At 38.0% G+C, this 21,410-nt stretch overlaps 1 protein-coding gene across 1 annotated transcript; it reads right to left on the bottom strand.

Moving 5' to 3' along the window:
• Positions 1-8,085: 8,085 nt before the first annotated feature.
• Positions 8,086-21,138, bottom strand: VPS18 (VPS18 core subunit of CORVET and HOPS complexes). The gene is made up of 5 exons (XM_039323856.1): positions 20,679-21,138; positions 16,807-16,948; positions 14,490-14,581; positions 12,075-13,945; positions 8,086-10,042 (listed from the first exon to the last, which is right to left on the bottom strand). Exons 1-5 carry the CDS (start codon positions 20,767-20,769, stop codon positions 9,314-9,316), a joined length of 2,925 nt encoding a protein of 974 aa, XP_039179790.1. The 5' UTR covers positions 20,770-21,138; the 3' UTR covers positions 8,086-9,313.
• Between the last annotated feature and the right edge of the window lie 272 nt (positions 21,139-21,410).

Below are 21,410 nucleotides of genomic sequence, written 5' to 3'. Positions count from 1 at the left end.
ACCCGGTGCTTTACCTAATTTTAATTGCTTAATAACTGTCACAATTTCCTCATTGGTAATTAGACCATTAATTTCTTGTTTCTGATCTTCTGTTAATTTAGGGAAGTTGGCCTCACTTAAGTAATTATTTATATCTAAAGTTTGTACATTAGTACTCTTATATAATTTTTGATAGTAATCTAAAAAAGATTTCTTGATCAACTCCTTCTGATACACTAATTTACCATTATAATTTATTTTATCTATAATTCTCTGTCTCTGTTTCTTTCTTAATTGGTAAGCCAACCATCTCCCTGGTTTATTAGCATTGCAAAATGTATTTTGTTTCATAAACAATAAATTAGTTGCAGTTTGATCTGCCATCAACATATTAAATTGTGTTTTTAGCAACTTTATAGATTCTTTGACCTTTTCATCTATAGGATTTAAAATCAAAGACTTTTCTTTTAATTTAATCTCATCTTCCAGTTCCTTACGTTTCTGAATCTGCTTTTGTCTATGGACATTATTCATTTTTATCAAAATCCCACGTATGAAAGCTTTACCTGCATCCCATACCATTGATATTGAAGTTCCCTTATGCGTGTTTAAAGCAAAATAATCCTTTAAATACTCCTTTAATTTTTGAACATTCTTTTCTTGTTTAAATAAGTTCTCATTCACCCTCCACGATCTCCTCTCCTCTTTTTCATCAGCCAACTCCATCCAAACTGGACTATGATCCGTCAACGACCTAGGAAAAATTTTTACATTCTTTACCCTGAAATATAAGTCAGTTGTAATCAAGAAAAAGTCAATTCTTGAGAAGGATTGATGTCTATCTGAAAAGAAGGTAAAGTCTCTCTCCTCTTGGTTACGTTCACGCCAATAATCTCTCAGCTCCCAGTCCTCTTTCAAATCAAAAAAAGCTTTGGGTAATTTAGCCTGTTTGAAAAAAGTAGAAAATCCTTTTTTATCCCTTTGTGTATCTAAAACACCATTCCAATCTCCCATTAATATCACAGATCTATAGTCCAACGAACTTAGTTTCTGATGTAGCAGTCTATAAAATTGTTCCTGTTGTTGGTTTGGTGCATACAATCCCACTATAAGTATTTTCTTACCATATAAACCAAGTTCAATCATAACATATCTTCCTTGAGGATCTGATTCTACCAAACAGACTGGTAAGTTTTGCTTAACATAGATAACTACACCCCCTTTTTTCCCAGGAGCAGAAGATACAAAATGAGATCCCAAACAAGCATTGACTAAGTATTTTTGATCTTTAGGTAAGATATGTGTTTCCTGCAAACAAATAATATCATTGTTATGTTGCTTTAAGTAATGAAAGATTTTCTTTCTCTTCTGGGGGGAGTTGAGACCGTTAACATTCCAGGTCAGGAACTTTACCATCTCCCTTAACCAGAAGCCTGGAGAAGACTACCTGAAGGTCTGCCATTGAAGAATGTGTTGCAGAACTCTTGGGTCTTGCTCCTCCCACCGGCAACGAGACACTTTCTTGAGAAGATTCTTTGACTTCTTTCTTTTGTTGTTCCTTTTCCTTGCGTCTATGTGCTGCACGAGTCATTCTTTGGTCTTTGATCTCTGTTTGTCGCGACCATTCAACCTGTGACTTTCCAGCAACTATCAGACCTAATCCTTCAGACTGCTGTTCCACCTCTTTGCCATCCAAAACTTTCTGAATCATAGATAAAGATGAGCCTGCTCCCAGGACCGAGTTATAAAACTCTTTTGCTTTAGTAACAGTGTTAAGTCTGTAACGTGTCCCCGTATGGCTCAAAACAATACCCATCGGAATCTCCCATCTGAATGGCATCAATCTTGTTTTAAGTTCATTAGCTAAAAAAGCAAAGTCTTTTCTATTTCTTAAAATTTTAGATGGGATTTCCTTTAGAATGATGACATTTTGGGCAGCAATCTGGAACCTCTTATTATAAAAAGCTTGTATGATTTCATTACGCAGAGATCTCTTGGCAAAATAAATCACCACATCTCTTGGTAAATTCTTTTGCTTCGCAACCCAAGAGTTAACTCTGTAAATTTTTTCCACTTCTCTACGTAATCCATCTTTATCCCTATTCAAAACAACAGCAAGATCATTAACCACCATCTCTATCAAATCTTGATTCATATCTTCTTTCAGACCCCTGATTCTCAGGGCTTATTTTATCTTTAAAATATCAAAGAACACATGTCTCTAAGCAGGAATTTGCTGTTGAGATTCTAGTGGACGGAAATGATGGAAATCGCACAAACACAGTTGGTTGGGATATAAGAGGGTCACAGATTTCCAATTTCTTTTATACCGTATCCTGGGACACAGGTGGTAACAGTTCAGGGCAGGTGCACTTAGACCATTTAGTGCTGCCTGAAGTTTCCAATTGTGTACAAATATATAATTGTCACAGTAGTCCAGTTAAGAAGCTATTGCTGCTTATCTGTATGCAAGATGGCTCTTACCAAACATGAGAACTCCATATATTAGTACTTGGTACTAAGAAGAGACTGAACAGCCATTTGTCCGAAATGGTGCAGGGTTTCCTGCCTGAGCAGGGGGTTGGATTCAATGACCTCCAAGGTCCCTTCCAACTTTATTATTATGATGATGATGATGATGATGATGATGATGATGATGATGATAACTCAAACATCCAATAATACAATAAATTAAATCCGAGTCTTTAAGATATCAACAACCACATTGAAGATCAGTTGAACACCACCTTCCGCCACCCACTCACAAGCTCTTAGCAGAACTTTCATCTTGTCAGGATAAAACTTTTTTATTCTAGAGACTTAACAGAAATTTGCCAGGGAGGTTTTTAAAAACTTGGATTATCTTGATTATCTAAGTAAGCAAAACTATAACATCCATGGAAAATGATAGAAATCCATCTTGTCACATATATTCTACATACATTATCGACTGTTACTTTATTGTGCTTTCTCTGTCTTTGTTATCTTAAGAAAATAGACACACAAAAACAAAATTCAAACCCATTGCTTGTATCTTATACATCATGGAATCAGTTATTCTAATGTGTGCTATTTTCATACAAACTTCCAAAAGAAGATAGAAATATAGATAATCCTTGAGTTATGACCACAGTTGAGCCCAAATTTTATGTTGCTAAGTGAAACATTTCTTAAGTGAGTTTTGCCCATTTTACAATTTCTTGCCATTTCTTGCCACAGTTGTTAAGTGAATCATTGCATTTGTTAAGTTTGTAACATGGTTGTTAAGTGGATCTGGCTTCCGCATTGACTTTGCTTATCAGAAGGTCTCAAAAAGGGATCATGTGACCCCAAGACACTGCAACCATCATAAATATGAGCCAGTTGCCAAGCATCTGAATTTTAATCATGTGAACATGGGGATGCATGCCACTGGAAAAAGTAAATTACAACAATTTTTCACACAATCGTTGTAGCATCTCCATGGTCACGTGATCAAAATTTGGATGCTTGGCAACTGGTTCATATTTATGATGGTTGCAGTGTCCCCAGGAACATATGATCCCTTTTGCAACCTTCAGACAGGCAAAGTCAATGGAGAAGCCATGTTATGGTTCACTTAACAACTGTGGCAAGAAATGTCGTAAAATGGGGCAAAACTCACTTAACAAATACCCCACTTAGCAACATAAATTTTGGGCTCACTTATAATAGTAAGTTAAGAATTACCTGTATTCTCTAACTTTTGAAAGTATCTGAAAATTATAGTAGTTACACTCTTAACTACTAAGCCAGCGGTTAGGACCCCATTTGGGGTTGAACGACCATTTCATGGGGATCGCCAAACAACACAGTCCGCCATTTTTTTCCCCTTTTCCTTAGCTGTGCTACTCCCTTTTATGCTATTGGCTTTTGAAAGCCAATAGAATAGACTCTCTTGAATAGAGTCTAATTCTATTGGCTTTCAAAAGCCAATAGGAATTGTCTCTGCCCTGCTGAGCCCATCAAAAGTCCCATTCTGCAAACAGTGCTGCAAGCTGTCTGCAGCGAAGGCGAGCTGTCTGGAAGTTTCCACCCCTCCCTGCTGAGCAACTACTAAAAATGTAAGTAAAAGAGGGCCAGGGGTGGGAGGTGGGAGGCCGGCAGGCGCAGGGAGGGTTGCTGGCGCGCGTAGGGCCCGACGGGTGCCTTACCTCCCTTGGGCTGGGCCAGCTGGTGGCCCAGCCGGTGGTCAGCCCGCGCCGTTTCTGCCGCTTGCCAGCTACGCCTCGGCTGGCGCAGGGGGCGGCACCATGCATGCGTGGCGCTCCCAGGCAGGGAAAGTCCTCGACTTACGACTGGTTGGGGGTCGCAGCATTAAAAAGGTTGAGAACCACTGTACTAAGCTGATGCACATAGGGAATGAAATATTTTGAAAATGTTTTTAAAACAATACATGGATTCATAAGATCATCCAACTTATGGGCAACTCGCACATATGAATGGGCTGTTTATTATTAAAAATAGGGCACAGCCTTCTCTTCTCTTAAGCCAACAAAACTTTTCATGAACTGCTGAAGCCACAGGTTCATTGGCTCAAAGAAGAACGGCATCCACCATTTTTAGTGATCAGCAGTCTGTCTGTAAATACAAGTTCCAATTTAACACATAAAATTCAAGTTAAAGACAGATTTAGGAACAGATTTTTTTCTTAACCCAGGGATTGCCAGTCTTTTCAAATTAGTCAGAATAACATTATCACAGAAAAACATTAAATTGTTTGACATTATGCACAAGCTATTAATGTTTAATTCAAAGCCTTTTGGTAAAGAGTAGTACTTATTACCAAGGAAGTGCTTTTGCTGAATGAATGTGATTAACTTTGATTAAAGAACTGTCATATCTCAACATGAAAGCACAAAAGTGTGGAAGTGAAATGGGCAGAACTGCTGCATATACATACTTACTAGATGTTAATTACATGCAAATCAATCATTCATCCAAGTCTCCTAACGCATACTGTATATAGCTTGCACAATAAGGGCAATTTGATCAATATGCTATATAGTATAAAGATGCTTATTTTGAGCAGAGCTAGAATGATTGATGAGTCTGGCTTGCTTGAATTCTCATGTCGGCCTTGATCACACAAATACTCTTAGTTTTAGAACTTTCTGCAATGCAAGAATACTAACAATCCGTTTTCCCCGAGCCTGAGCCTGGCAACCATCAAACTATAATTTCCAGATAGCTGATTGGCAAAAAAAAAAAAGAGTTCTAATCTAGAAGGTATCTTATTCAAACTTAGAAAAGCGGCTATATTAGGATAATCAAAATCATGTGCATGAATTAGGAAAATGATCTATATGAGTGATGGTCAATTTGGAAGTTCTGATATTAATTTACGAAACACAATTTAGTGCACCCATCAGAAGTTGCTCTGTACTTTTTGGAAGAGAAGTAAGCTACTTTAGAAGTCAAGAATTAAGGTTTTATTGATGTTTTTCCTATGTTGATAACTTCCCATTTCAAAGAGACCAGTCAGCAAAATGTACAAAATGATTGCCAGATGAACACTAAAGGTATCTGGGAGCCAGCATAGGGAGGAATAAAACTGTCTTCCTGCTCAGCTCTAATTTTCATTACAATCAATAAAGGGCACCTGCAGGCTGAAACATACAATCCTTGTGGCGTCAGTGCATAAAGCCCTCAATTCACCTCTGTATTATTGAAAAACAATGCAGCCACAAGGAAGCCAGCAGGCCTCCACTATCAGGCACACCTCATTCAGAATTATTTCCTTCTTTTCTTCGTTGCTTCCTAAGCTCAATTTGAGAGTTTCACTCGTTACCCCCGCCTGCTCTTCCCATATTAAAAATTGATGTCCTAGTGGAATTCAATAGGGGTGGCATTTCTTTACCCAGGCAGCAAGTGGATCAGGAAGGAAGCATCAGAACTGCGGGAGGGAAGAGGGAAGAAAGAGGTGGAAATGGTCGGCTGGTTTGCCCGCTTCTAACAAAGCAACAGAGAGGAAGCGGGGAGAACATCTGGCAGGCAGAAACACAGCTGAAAACAAGGTCAGAAACAGGACTGTTGCTGAAACAGGTCATTTTATATGTTCTTTGGGACTAAACAGTGGAATGAGGAGGGTGTAATGCTATCCTCCTTCTTTTTAAGGCTACTAAGGTGGTAAGTACAGCTATATAGTCTTCAGTTCAGCAGCAAGCATGTTACGACGACAGTGATAAGAATATCTGCAAAGGGCACCATCTTCAGACTTAGGTTGACAGTCTAGATCAGTGCTTTCATAGAAGGTAACTAAAGATGGCCAGAGATCCTATATAAGCTGATAAGTTATACCAACACCTTTACTCAGGTGTCACAGTTATCTATCGAGTGTTTGAAATGAGAAACGGCAGCAGGCTGAATGAGCAGGAAAAGAATGAACAAAGCACCAGAGTGTTAAGTTACTTGTAATTAACATTATCATGAAACTCCAGAATACATAAACAATCCATGGAGGGTTTTTTTGCTTTTAAGTTATCACTTCTTCCCATTATGAACTTAAATCAGCAGCCAGCATAACACTCAAAAGATATACGCACTGCAGTCACTTAGTGGTTTATTTTATCAATATTGCCACCAAATACGCATGGACAAATCTATCAAGTCACCACAATCTGAGCTTGAGGGAAGCTTCATCTTATTCTATTCAAGGGTCACACATAAATGTCAGCTTGGTTAATTTATCTGTTTTTATCAAGGGTCATCCTTGTGCTTCCCTATTGTTGGAAACATTACTGAAACTTAAGTTCATATGATTCCACATGTGAATATTTTACATGCAAATGAAGCATATTAAATAAAGCATATTGATATAAAGGTGTTATATCAATAAATGGTCTTAAAGAAAACAGTGACCCCTAATGGCTGAGGCTGATTTTTTTTTTTTAATTCCTTGTTCAATCTGGTACAGGTAGTCTTCATTTAGTAACATAATTGAGACCCGCAAATTGGTCATTAGGAGAAGCAATTGCCATGTGAAACTGATCTGAGCTTATGATCTTGTTTCAACTTTCCTTTACTTTATAGACCTGCTAAGATTATAAATGTCATGAAGTTATGTTATCATCACCATTCTAACTGCAAAGTTACTAAATGAGGCAGTCACTAAATGAATATTATCTGTGTTTTCAATACAAATAAGTTAAGGTTTTCGGGATAAATGCATAAGCAGCAGCCACATAAACCTTATTTTTGTTCAAAAACAATTTCAATTATTGTATTCTATGTGAATAATAAAAACCCGTTATGTATTTCTGGTGGTTGCATAATAATGTTTAATAAGTTAATGCCAATGTATCCTTTAAAATTATATTACTTTATGTTGCTTTAAATCAGGGGTCTTCAAACTTGGCCCTTTTATGACTTGTGGACTTCAATTCCCAGAATTCCTCAGCCAGTTCCTAATTTGGCTCCGTGAGTATTGGGCTGCCATTAAACAAAGGTGTCTCACTTGGGTTTAAATCGCATTCTACTTTAATACACCAGAAATTTAGTAATAAATGTAAAAAAAACCAAGAGAATAAACAATAAAAATAAGAGTGGACAGAAATTGTTTTTTTTTTATCAGAAGTGATCACGTACAGCCAATAAGAAGTAACTTATATTCTAGTATTTTACACTAACATTATGGCAAAGAGTGATTTCTTCAGTGATTCATCAGCAAATAACACAGTACAATTCCTCATTGTTTACCCTTTGACACGGCAATTTTTAAGAGAGACAGAAGTTTATTTTACAAACTGTTATCCCTCACCCTTGAGTTTTACTTTCAAGCTCTAGTTGAGTTAAAATGGTCTCGCAGAAGTGATACAGAAGTGCAAACTTTCAGTTTATGCCTTAGCAGAAAACAACTTCTCTGAGGTAACCAGATATTCAGGCAAAAAGAAGGTGGAGTAGTCTCAGCTAGACTGTGAGCTATGTAAGAACATGTATGTTCATACATCATGCTATGGGATAGCTTTCACCATGGGTTGTTGAAATCCACCACTTGGTTGACACATTAACACCTAGTATTCACACAACTTACAATACCAGACTTTGTTAGCAGAAATGGTGAAAAAGGACAAAGTACACAATAGGAAGTTATTTGACAACAATTTCAGGACTCTTTAATAGGCAACTAAGCACAAAAAGCATAATTAATTACAAATTCATAGGCATTAAAGATGTTTTAACAGACAAATCTTTTGATATAAATATAATGTAACCTGCTATTCACAGCAATTTGAAATCAGTGGCCACAGAAAATGTAGTTTTAAATACAAAGTCTATCTTACTACTCTTTAGCTTGCATTCTGTTATCTAAATCTCTTTTGTACACTGTACATAAAACACAATTACCTTCCTTAAAAGCAAGAGGAATCAACTTTTAGGTCCAAACCTATAGTCAAACCATTCTTCCAGCCACATGTTTTGGTTTAATCATAAATTATCTGAATTACTTGCAAAGTTTATAGCTTGCAGGATCCTAAATATTTTTGTCTAAATGCCACAAATTCATATAAACGTGCAGATGGCAGTAACAATGACAATACTGACAATGCAATAGAAAATCTCAAGTGAAAACATGGAATGCTTTCAATCATAATGCCGTAAAAGTTATGATCACATGACTTTAACAATAGTTTGCAGCTATCCAACTAAGCCTTCAAGGAAATCCACAAAAAGTACAAGATAATTTCTATGGACAATAATAAAAATATAGCATTTATATATGCGTGTTGTGCCTGAAAATTACATTTTGGGAAGCTTCCTTGCCATATCAATATACAATTGGGATGTGTTCAGAAATGGGATCTTATGCATAATTTCAATCATTTATGAATTTCATCTAATGTCATGAGTAGACTTCCTTTTGCACACTGAAGCACTGTCTTCCTCTTTTGCCATTATTCGCCAATTCTCCTATTTACCATCTATTCCCTTGACAAATGAATACTTTTGGATGCAACCTTGTGTATCTATTAATAAGAACAAAGGGAGCTCTTTGCATGAAAACAGGGTAAGCTTATGCAGCTGGGCATCCTCACTTGTCTAATTATTCATAGAAGTATGGGTATAGTGCAGATATAATACATGTTATTATTTTAGTTTAGTTTCTCAACACAAAAATCCGTACAGTATTTAAGGTACGAATGCCTCTCAATTTATATTAGACAAATAGTTTAGTAAAACAATCATTGTCACTGACAATCTATTCTTCACTATCAGTTTACAAATAGCAGGATATAGTGCTTTTTCAAACCTATTTAGAACACCAGGAGAATATCTGCCAAGTTTCGTGCTTTGTAGGCAACTTCGTTCTCATATCCTACAACCAGCTCTGCATCTCTTCTTGATATCTCTCTGGATCAATGAACGGTTTATCAATGGATCGGATCATTATGTCACCGCAATATACACACTCAGCTGCCACAATATCATCTATGTCAGCTTTTGTCTGTTCTCGACTTGGCTGACCTTTTCCTTGACCAAGAGTATCTGTATCCTTATGGCGGTGATGGGATTTGGAAGGCTGGCTTGCAGCCAGCAGCTTCTTTTGAAGGTCTTCCAGTTTAGCTTGCTTATAGGCAGGCAGGTTTGGGTAAACTGCCTGCAGAAGGCAGTCATAGTGAAACATGTGGCCACAGAGAAAAAGGTAAAAAGGACGGTTTAGAAGTGGAAAATCACACGCTGCACATTTTTCCTGTGGTTCCACAGAGCCATATTTGTTTCTCATATCCTGAATGTCCTCCCTGATCCTTTCAGCACTTTGGGTTGCTTCCTCCATCTCTGTCTTCAGCTCCTCTATGTGCTTGTTATAGGCCTCTAGAGAGTTGCAGATAGCTTCCTTGAAGTGATCAATGGTGACAAAGTCTGGGAAGAAAGGCAACACATCTTCAATCTTCAGCAGATTGCAACTAGAAAGGCAAGCCATTGCTTTCTTAACATCCTTCTCTTCTTGTACTACATGACGAGCAATCTTCAGCCACAGCTTCTTTCTCAACTCCTCATCCTCTTCAGGCAGATCTGCACAGGATTTTGCCATATCTACATCCACCTTAAAAGAGAAAAAGAAAAAAAAACAGAAAGAAGGGGGAGAAAAGAGAAAAGGAAACAGTTATACCATCTCTTATCATAAAAAAACACTGTTGAAAAAATGTGAGAGAGATAATATTGAAAGCAACAACACAGGGATACAAGAGCAGATATTTGTAGATACATCTTCAGCCAATACTGGATACTGTTTTTAGTAGTGGCAGATCATTTTAGAGATCAGACATTCTAAGATGCAACAAGGCTAAAGTAGTGGGAGAACAACATTTTTTTCCTTAACCTATCCTATCCCTTTGTGCTGGGGGATTCCTAACCTGAACTCTGCCTTCAATCTCAGTTTATCAGCTTCCCATGAACAATGTTAGTTGCTCTTGAGATAAAGTTGGCTACAGATCCTTGATTTACAAACAGTTGTTTAATGACTGTCTGAAGTTACTGCCACCTCAGAAAAGTTATTTATGACCTATCCTCGAACTGTCCCACTACTTCCAGTCACATGATCACATTTTGGGTAGTTGGCAACCAATTGGTGTTGACGATTACATCATCCTGTGGTCATGTAATCACATTTGGTGATATTTTTAACAAATGTAAAGCTAGATTCAGATTTACAGTGGATATAGAAAGTCTACACACCTCGGTTCAAATGTCAGGTTTTGAGTTGAAAAAAAAATCAGATGAAGATAAAATACTTTAGATTTTTTCCCACCTTTAATATAACATATAAGTTCTATAATTCAATTGAAAAACAAACTGAAATCTTTTAAGCGGAAAATAATAAAAAACATACAATAATATGGTTGTACAAGTGTGCACACCCCTTATAAGGAGGGATATGGCTGTGTTCAGAATTAACCAATCACATTCAAACTGATGGTAAATAGTGGTCAGTACACACCTGCCATCAATTAACATCCAAGCCCAGCTATTTTTTTGCAAAAACCTGTATCAAGTGTGACAAAAGCATGTGGGAAAATGTGATACGGTCTGATGAGACCAAAGATGAACTTTCTGGCCATAATTCCAAAAAATATCTTTGGCAGGGAAAAACACCACCACTGCACATCACCAAAAGCACACCATATCCACAGTGAAGCATGGTGATGGTAGCATTATGCTTTGGGGCTGCTTTTCTTCAAATGGAACTGGGGCTTTAGTCGAGGTGAAGGGAATTATGGACTGATCCAAATAGCAGTCGATTTTGGCACAAAACTTTCAGGCCTCCGCTAAAATGCTGATCATGAAGAGGAATTTTACCTTTCAACATGACAACAAACTACACCTCCAAATCAACAAGAATGGCTTCACCAGAAGATTGAAGTTTTGGGGTGGCCCTGCCAGAGCCCGGACCTGAATCCAATTGAAAATCTGCAAGGAAGATTCCCAAGGCTTGACGTGCCATGCTATTAGGCTCCTCCCTTAGAAGACTGAATGCTGTCATAAAATCAAAGGTGCTACAGCAAAGTATTAGTTTAAGGGAGCGCACACTTATGCAACCACGCTATTATATTTTTATTTATTTTTCTCCCTAAAAGTTTTCAGTTTTTCAATTGAATTGTACAGCTTATATTAAAGGTGGAAAATATTCTGATCCTGGTCCATATTTTTTTTATATCTCAAAAGTCTGATATTTTAACAGGGGTGTGTAGGCTTTCTACATTCACCGTTATGATATGATTTGCTTAATGACCATCGTAAAAACAGTCATAAAATCAAGTCCAGTCATATGGTGACATGACTTATGACTGCAATGACTTACAATCAGAATTCCGGGCACAATTGTGGTTGTCAGTCAACGACTATCTGTAACAGGCTTTCATCTAATATAGCAAGATAATTTTCGTATTAGAGAATCTGTTCTAGTAGTGTTTATTTTCTAATCAATAAATGCAGCAGCAGTTTTCTAATTCACTCTTGGTCTTCAGTCAATCTTAGATCCTGCCTACCCTTTTCAGTTTTTTAGATGATTATTTAAAAGATCCTGATAGTTCAAGAACAATTAAGGCAACCCGTTATTTATATAGAAGCATATTTACCTGTAAAGCTAGATCAACAGCTTCTTCATACATCTCCATAACTTTATAAACATGAACACAAGCTCGGTGGTGGCCATGTTCTGCGCAAAGCCTAAGTGCGTACTTCAGGTCATAATGGATACTATCAGCGAAGGTTCCAGCATGTACCAAGTATGACAGTAATGAGTCAGGTCGACACAAAGCATAGAGTGACAACAAATAATTGTGAATGGCCTCCTGAGTTTCTTCTAGCTCATTCACACAGAATTCCATGTATCGAATGGCTTCGTTGATCTGCTGGGTACTCCCACTCTGACTGTAGGTGACAAGAGCAGGAATTAGCCTCTTTGCATCCAATTCCTTGCCCATTTCAATCCAAGCATCTACCACTTGCTTGGGCATATGCTGGATCAAAATTGGAGAAAACTTGTAAAAAAGTTCCTCGTTCTTGATTCTGGATAGGACGTTTAATGCTTCATTATAATTTTCATGCTGACAGTAATGGGCTATCACTCTCTCGTAATCATTCATTATGACAGCAAAGTATACCATGTGGTCTGTGTCCCCATGACTTGCCAACAGCTCATGAATAGTTGATCGATTGTTGCGGAACGAGTCTTTGATTTTGGGGCTACTCAAGAAATTCCGAAACTTCTCCTTGGTCTTCTCATAGAGGTCTTGTTTTGAGCCGTCCCCTTCCAGCATCCCCAAGCGATTTAAATATAGTTCAGTCAACCAAGTGGTTAGCAGAGTTATTTGTGTTGTTTCAGACTGCTTCAAGCTAGCCAGTTTCTTTATCAAAAATTCCATCAGTGCCTCTTCCTGTTTAGCTTCAATAAATTTAAGAGCAATCTCCTCAAAGTAATTTTGGGTCAGCGCATAACACTTTGCACTATCCAGATATCTCTTGTTTTGGAAACAGTATTCTGCTTCTTTTGCCAGCACAATATCTAGGCACTCGGGGCGGTCCTTACAGTACTCTTTAGCCAAATCAAACTTGTTGATATTCATGTACATCTTCCATACATCACGAGATTCTCGCTGAACGTTATATCGAAACACAACTTTCTCAGTGTGAATCCAGATTTGTCCAAATGCAGGATCTTTGATCATACGCTTTAGTGAGCCAAACTTTTCTAAGAATACGTCCTGGAAGACAACTTGCCCATTCAAAGTACATACAGCCTTCACTCTATCAGGAAAAAGCAGCAGAAAATGAAACTGTGTGAGCACTATGGAGATGGGCTTATTGGCTAGTGTAGCTACATCAGAAGGATATTCCCACACTTGCTCATCACTCAGAACAGAATCAGGATATCCATAATCCAGAGAGCCATACAAGACCCCATTTCCCATCATCCAAGCAAAAGCGCTGGGCGAAGAACGAAGCTTGGGAGTGTAGAATGCAATTTCACTGTAGCCAAGACTAGCCGGAAACTCTCGAAATCCAGGCAAATGATCTTCAGGCATGTTAAATATGGTGCCAAAGGCTTGCGGCTCTGACCCTTCCGGAATCTTGCCAACAAACTGGAAAAGCCGCTTATGAGTGGTGGCAATGATAAACCTTTTCCCGTCAACTCCTCGTTCTATTTCAAGGCAACAGACTGGGGCAGGACCAGCTTCCTCCTCCAAGGTATAAATCAGACGGAAATATTGATCAGGATTAGTACTAAAGAGACTGCCTTCAGAGACAGAAATCTCTGCCTCGTATATTTGGCCTTGTGAGGTTCCAACCAAAATGGGGCCTGTGTTTATCTCTGTACCAAAAATTTTATTCCAACCCACACTTTCAATCAAGTGACCTTTCCAACGGGAAAGAAGCCGTATCTTTTGAGTACTTCTATTCAAGTAGAGACACTCGCTGCTATTCAGGGCGATGATAAGATGAGAACCTGTAGAGAAAGAGGATGAAAAGGAATTAACCTAGAATTACAAGAAGGACCAAATGTGAAGCTTGGATGTTTGAGATGCTATGAATTTAGATTTCACAGTCCCCAAATATTCAAAAATACTCAGGATTATATTTGTCAGAGTCCTACTGGATAGTTTTAAAAGCTCGCTAAACTAGTCTAAACTAAGGAGAAACTTCCTGACAGGACAATTAACCAGTGGAACAGCTTGCCTCCAGAAATTGTGGGCGCTCCATCACCAGAGATTTTTAAGAAGAAGCTAGACAGCCACTTGTCTGAGATGGTATGGTCCTCCTGCTTGAGCAGGGGGCTGGACTAGAAGACCTCCAAGGTCCCTTCCAGCTCTATTCTATTCTAGTCAGCATCATTTTCAATAGGTTGATAACTATAAAAAGCCATAAGGAAGACGAATCAGATTTTCTGTGAGAAAATATACTGAGATAAAATGCAAATAGTCAGAACACAATGTTTAGACTACTTACTAAAAATACCAACTACCATTCCGCAATCCCTATTATCCTCTTACCTGTGTGGTCCAAGAAAAGCTTATAAACACTGGCTTCATCTTTTCGTCCAAGTTCAACCTGATTAGGCTCATCAGCCTTGGCTACGTCAAGTCTACATAAAAAGGGAGGAAAGCAAAGATTAGAAAGAAAACAGATAGAAACACTGTTATAAAACAGTTTATGAACCCAGTTTCATGCACATTTTTTCAAAATAGATTTTGTATTTTGTAAATCTACCCTGCACCCTAAGCATTTCAACCAAGATCATGAGACTAAGAACTGCCACTTTCAATTCAAGGGTCTATGAGTTTATTGAGGCACAAATACTATTAATAGCAATAATAAACAGCACAGAACCTGATTATTTGAGGGGATATGTCTTTGCTATGAATCTTTGTAGTTATCTGAATGAGCCAGAGAGGCTCTTTTGAAAGTGCCCCCATTATCAGAAGTTTACCATCTGGTACTCATGTAGTTTCCTGCTAGGAAATGCTTTCCCCAGGAAGGAGTGATTGGGTCCACTTTCCCAGTATAATTTCTGTTAATTCTGCTGACTATTAAAGCATGGTCTGAGGGCAAGTTATTATAAAAATATGTTTTTGCTTTTGTACATGCAGTTAATAGGTCATTTAATATTATTTTCACTATGGGTAACCAGTGGCTGATTTTTTTTCTTTCCAGCATTAAGCTTAACCTTAAATACAGATCTACACAATTTAACTGCTGTATTTGCATAACATGTTATGCCCAAATAAGCAATGTCATGGTCACACGTGACGGCCTGGTTTACACAATATGCAAGAAAATTACAAAATTCCCCAGATGCCGAGAATGACAATCTATCCATCTTCTTTTTAGCCTAATTTAGTACGTTGTTCAAGCCTAAATGTAAAATAATAAAATACAAGATAAAAGAAAGCAAATTTATTCAAAACTTGAAGGAGTCAGAAATCAATCTTGAAAACTGACAATGTCAACATTTCCATAAAACCAGAAAAAAAATTTCTTGTCTCTCACATTTGAAATTACTTTACTGCTAGGTCGTTTTTTAAAAAATCTAGTCCAGTAAAATCCACTCTGGCTAAGAAAAGCTTTTGAGGGTACAGCGTTATGTGGGTACAAGTTGATTTCTTTTTTGAGGTTCTTTTTTTGCTGAAAATATCAATTGAAGATTCTAAGATTTTAACTCCCAGAATTAAGATTTTAACTCCCAGAATAACAATCAGTATTTTTTTCAAGTCTGGGTGGGATGCAAGCTACATTTTGCAACAACAAAGTACAAGAAATTAACAAAAATATCAGCCATTTTATTGTATACATAATCTGAAGGAGAGGGCATATTTCTATTTAAGTATGGAACTTGGAGATATACCTGAATGTACAGTACTCTTGTCACTAAAGCCAGAGAGACTTTTGATAAACTTCCAAATGAGCGCTAATAAATTAGTGTATTATGATTGACTAGGCACAAAACTGCAGGGACTTCTCCAGTCACCAAAAGTCAACAATGGGAGGGGGGAGGGCCTCAAAATGGATCTGCTAGAACAGTGGTTCTCAACCTTTTTAATGCCGCGACCCCCAACCGGTCGTAAGTCGAGGACTACTCAACCGGTCGTAAGTCGAGGACTACTCAACTGGTGCAGCACCATTTGCAGAATGGGACTTTTGGCGGGCTCAGCAGGGCAGAGACAGCCTGGACAATTCCTATTGGCTTTTGAAAGCCAATAGAATTAGACTCTATTCAAGAGAGTCTATTCTATTGGCTTTCAAAAGCCAATAGAATAAAAGGGAGTAGCACAGCTAAGGAAAAGGGGGAAAAAATGGCGGACTGCGTTGTTTGGCGACCCCCGTGAAATGGTCGTTCGACCCCAAATGGGGTCCCGACCCACAGGTTGAGAACCACTGTGCTAGAATGTCAATGGGTGCAGCAAAATGGAATTATATTAAGTCTGATGGTCCAGACTCTGCACTGGTTTCCAGACTAATTCAAAATCTCCATGGCTATTTTTAAAGTCCTAAGTGACTTTAGATTCAAAATTTGAAGGAATGCTTCTCTAGCTATATATGCCTGCCCTGTTCTTAAGATCTTCAAGGAAGGCTCTCCTAAATATATCATATTCATGATGTGGTAATCAGAGAAAGGATATTCTTACAAAAAAAATGTTATGCAAAGATCTTGCAATCTAATCTCGCAATTATTACAGTCCAATTCAAAGTTTTATTTCCCTACCCTTTTAATGCTTTTATTATTTATGTTTAATAAAGCAGAGACAATTCTGTTCTGATTTCTTTTAAGAGGTAGTCTATAAATATGTAAAGAAATTAAGTAGTGCTTACCTAAATACTATGTCTTTTCCAAGACTCATACACAGTTGGTTAGATGAGACAATCATACTATTAATCTTCTTGGGAGGTGTGAAGTCAATTCTCTGTTTGTTAAAAATTGGTGTTTCTTTTTCCAGGCGAGCATTTACATATCCTTAAAAGCAGGAAAGAAATCAATAGTTCTTAAAAAATAAAATCAAACAGCAATGCAACCCAAGATTTTACAAGATTTTCCCTCCCTCATTCCAGTCCTACAAAATGAAACCTCCATTTATGTTAATTAGTTGCTAATACTTTTATTACCTGATTGATTCTGACCCACATTTTTCTTCAATTCTGGAATAACAGGGAGTGGAGTGAGAAGCAAAATAGAGACCTTAAGAAGTCTTAAGATATAATGTTAACGCATCCACCTTGTAATAACCCCAGACACCCCCCAAAAGTTGATCCTGGCCTCACTTACTCTTGTACAGTCACTTCTGACATGACAGGGTACAGCCCATAAGCTGATACTGCACTTTCCTAGTACAGGATACCACTGAGATTTTACTAAGCAGAAGGAACATGTATTATAAAGCTTAAGAAATTTAAGTAGGTTTAAGTCTAGTTTTGCCAAAGCAAACATATCTCAAGATCAGAGAGAAACTCATTGCATTCAAGTGAACTGGAATATTACATAATCCTTATGAAACAAAACAGAATGTGTGGTCAAGTACAAACAGATTGCATCAGAGCTTTGAGACCACATATGACTTTACATATGCCCTCTTTTTTAGGCCTATGTTTCTTACAAATATACAAAGTACCATGAAACCTTTTAAATAAGGTCTGCTAAAAGGATATGCTCAATTTACCACAGGATAAATAATAAGAAAGGGACAACCGCTTGTGGGTAAAATAATAACAGTTTCACTGGGATCGGAAATGAACTTTTATGTAGAATTGTGAGTCTGGGAAAATTTTACTGATAATATTTATTCAGAAGAACAAGAAAAACCACAGTCTTTTTTTTAACACTTAAAGTTGTGTACTATAAATTTCTCTTCCATTTTACCAGAAAAAAAATCCATTTCAGCATTTGCAAACTGTTTCATTTGTTGAAGCACTTCCCCCCCTTGGTCTCTCTTCTTTTTTGAGAAGTTCCCTAAGAATGGTCCTCCTGGCCTATTGTACAGCCACCTAGTGGCTGCCCTTAATAATAACTCTTTAATGTGAAAAAGGGCACACTGCCTTAAACACAGCAGTTTCAACTTCCCAATTATATTTGTTTAAAGGGGTGAAACAAACACTAAAGAATTGGAAGGAACGGTGTAGCTGTTAAAGTATCATAAGCTTTAGGTTGTTAGCTCCATCAATGCAGTTAAATTAGTAACACGGTTTTTAAGTGAATCTGGCTTCCCCATTGACTTTCCTTTGCAAAAGGTAATCACATGACCGTGGGACACTGCAACCATCACAAATACATGCAGTTGTCAAGCATCCAAATTTTGATCACGTTGACCATGGAGATGCTGCGATGATTTCAAGTGTGAAAAATGATCCTAAGTAACTTTTTCAGTGCCATTGTAACTTCAAATCATCACTAAATGAATGGTTGTAAGTTCAGGGCTACCTGTATTTACTCGCCTTTAAAACTAAGGAATAGCTTCAGAAGGACAGCTATTCCACCTACTACAGGAAGCAAGGGAAGCCTCTACTACTGAAATGACCTGAACAGGAATGAGAAACAGAATGACACTTTTTCAAAACAGGAGCCAGATTATGGAATTTACTGGCCTTGTACATCAGGATGTCTTTGAGTACTTTCAACTACATTTTAATGCCCACTGTTATTCTCCAGATGTTGCACCGCAGACCACTATGAGAAAATGGTAAAGGGCAAGGATATAATTTATTCTTAAAAATAAGCAAAGATATACTGTTCTAAGCAGAGGAAGGAAAAGGGTGAGAAACTCAACTGAGAGTGGGAAATAGAAGAGAGGACAGGAAAAAGTTGTACCAATCTTGTCTGAGACATTTAAAGATCAAAGCTGAGATCCTATTGCCCCCACATTGCTTAAACTGTTTGTTCAGGAGAAAGTAACACTAGACTAAAGGTAGTCTATGCATGGCCATTTAGTAACATGCATGGCCATTTAGTCAATTCATAACCAAAAAGAACAAGCTCTGCCTGTAAAGGGACATTCTGGCACTTCATTTGCTGATCAAAAAAGTATACTTCTGATCTGAATTTTCTCTCTCTCTCTCTCTCTCTCTCTCTCTCTCTCTCTCTCTCTCTCTCTCTCTCCTAAATTATCAAGAAAAAAACTGAAGATCAGAAATACAGATAACAAATGTTGGTCATGTCAATGCATTAACCAAGTAATGTTAGTATGCCAAATATCTAAAAATAAGTTAATTTAAAATGTTAACTGAAGGAGTAATTTTGTACAGCAATGCAAACAAAATGTGCATGTTTTTCCTCTCTTAAGTTTTTTTTCTCTCTCAAATTTTTAATTAAGAAAGCAATATGGCATATAGCATAATCTTTACCCTTCATTGCTTTTCAGAGGCAAGCTTCTTCAAAAGTAAAAAATAAATGGAATGGATGCAGCAAAGGCACTCCCATTGAAAGCAAGAACTCAAAAAATATAATATATATATTATGCCATTGTGCGCATTTAAAAAAAACTAGCAGATAGTAGGCAGCTAAAAATATGAAAGTTTCACAATCCAAACAGTGGGCATTTTTTTTCTTTTTATTACTGCTTAGCCATAACATTTTTTAAAAGTCTGTAGAAATTAATTCTTAATTAATTCTAAACTATACCGGTAAGAGCAATAATTTAGCAGAGAATTATACATCCCAAAGAAAAGCCCTCTTTTCTACCAAGATGAATTATATTAACATTAGTTATTGAGTAATCCTACTTGTGGTTTTATTAACTCTTTCCTCCCTGTATCACATTTCTGCATTAATTTGGCACTATTTTTCATTGGCTAGTGATTTAGAATATGCAACACCATTAAGTCCACATAGCTAAGACACTGAATTCTTGGTCTCATGAAATATTCAAGTTATATGCTGCAGTCTTTTTTGTTTAGGTACCAGTTAATTTTTCACTAAGGCTATCTAACAGAATTGAAAGAAATGGGCAGCAAACAAATTTAATAAATAAAAAATAAAATAAGTGATTTCTACTGAAATTCCTGGTTAAATACTCTATGTTCATCGAACTGACTTTCCCAGTATCAGGAAAGCACCACAGTGTTGGATAGAATCCATTAAAGCCAGAGCAGTTGGATTAATTGAGTCTTTAGATTCTAAGTACAGTAACCACTATAATGGTCTAGACTTAAACATTAGATAGTATCTTCCAAATTTTTAATCTAAGTGACTGGATGCAATTAATTTGAGGATGCAATTAAGCCTGCCTGCAGTCAGCTTTTATCAGGATGAACTGATTTAGCCAGCATCTTGTAAAACCTTTCATCAAGTTTTGCATAATTTCCAGACTACAGAGCAATTCGAAGCACGTCCTGACGCTCAGCATCAGCTCAACAGAGCTAATTTCGAGCGAAATATGTGTAGAAATGCCGCCCCAGGCTTTAGGATCCGTTTTTTAAAAATAAAAAAATAAAATAGCGAAAGAAACCAAAATTTACCTTAAAAATACGTCAAATGAACAGTGTCTAGCTTTTTAATGAAATGCGTCCTTTTTTGAAATGCTGAGAGTGGGTGTGTCAGGAAAAGAACGACATGTACACAATTCTACTAAGGTAATAACCACTGTTGCACACCAAGTTAACACGGAGCCCGGGTCCGCGAAGAAACCCGTAAGCCCACTAGCAAAAAAAAACCCCATGTAAACACCGCGAGCCCGCTCTCCTTTCTCCTCGCCTACCCGTGTGCGGGATGCCCAAGTTCACACGACTCTGCTGCGAGGTAGTGGAGTTGGAAAGCGAGGCCACGTACTCGTCCAGAATGGTAGCCATGGAGGCTGCTGCTGCTGCTGCTACTACTACTACTGCAGTGGCTTCGGTAGAGACGACCGCACTCCGTCCCCTCCCTAGCGATCCTCTCGAAGCCACCAGCCAGGCCACAACGCCTTAGCCGATTCGCATCATTGAAGGTCCTCGCGAGGGGCCCGCGGCACTTCCTGTTTCCTGTGGGAATCCAACCATAGAGATGTTCGCGTGAGAACGACAGGCCCTGGAACCGTCCCTGCTCGGTCGGGAAAAAGCGTCATTGGACGCAGAGCGAGGATCAGCGAGATGTTGCGTCCTCCCGACGTAGAGAGGATGGACAGAACAACGGAGGAGCGTTTTTCCTCTTCTAGCCCAGGAAGGTCCTCCAACCATAGAGTAAAGACGCGCGTGTGTCTCGTCTTGGTTGTGGTGGGGAGCTGGGGAGAAGAACAAATTGTATCAGATTGTAGAAGTACAAAAGGCAGAGAGCTAATATTACTTGGCTTTGTTCAGCGTCCCGGTGTGATGTGAAATTGGTCTGAAGATGTGTGTGTGTACGCATTATGTGTATGTACACACACACACACACACTCAAATGTACACCAGCTGGAGTACATCAGAACATGTTCCTTGGTTTATTTAGTGTGCTGCATGAATCCAGCTGTGTG

This window comes from Crotalus tigris, unplaced genomic scaffold, assembly GCF_016545835.1.
Source record: "Crotalus tigris isolate CLP2741 ecotype Arizona unplaced genomic scaffold, ASM1654583v1 scf7180000024285.889131, whole genome shotgun sequence".
NCBI classification, from domain to species: Eukaryota; Metazoa; Chordata; class Lepidosauria; order Squamata; family Viperidae; genus Crotalus; species Crotalus tigris.
Note: the sequence above shows the minus strand (reverse complement) of the source record. Positions and strands in the feature narration are given on the sequence as shown.

What these genes read in the sequence shown, in the direction of transcription:
- VPS18 (XM_039323856.1), bottom strand. Translation starts at nt 20,769, where the DNA reads ATGGCTACCATTCTGGACGAGTACGTGGCCTCGCTTTCCAACTCCACT. An exon ending in CTTGGGCATCCCGCACACGG is followed by an intron (nt 16,949 to 20,678) that starts GTAGGCGAGGAG and finishes CCTGCTTTTAAG; the next exon opens with GATATGTAAATGCTCGCCTG. An exon ending in CTGTTGATCTAGCTTTACAG is followed by an intron (nt 10,043 to 12,074) that starts GTAAATATGCTT and finishes TTCTCTTTTAAG; the next exon opens with GTGGATGTAGATATGGCAAA.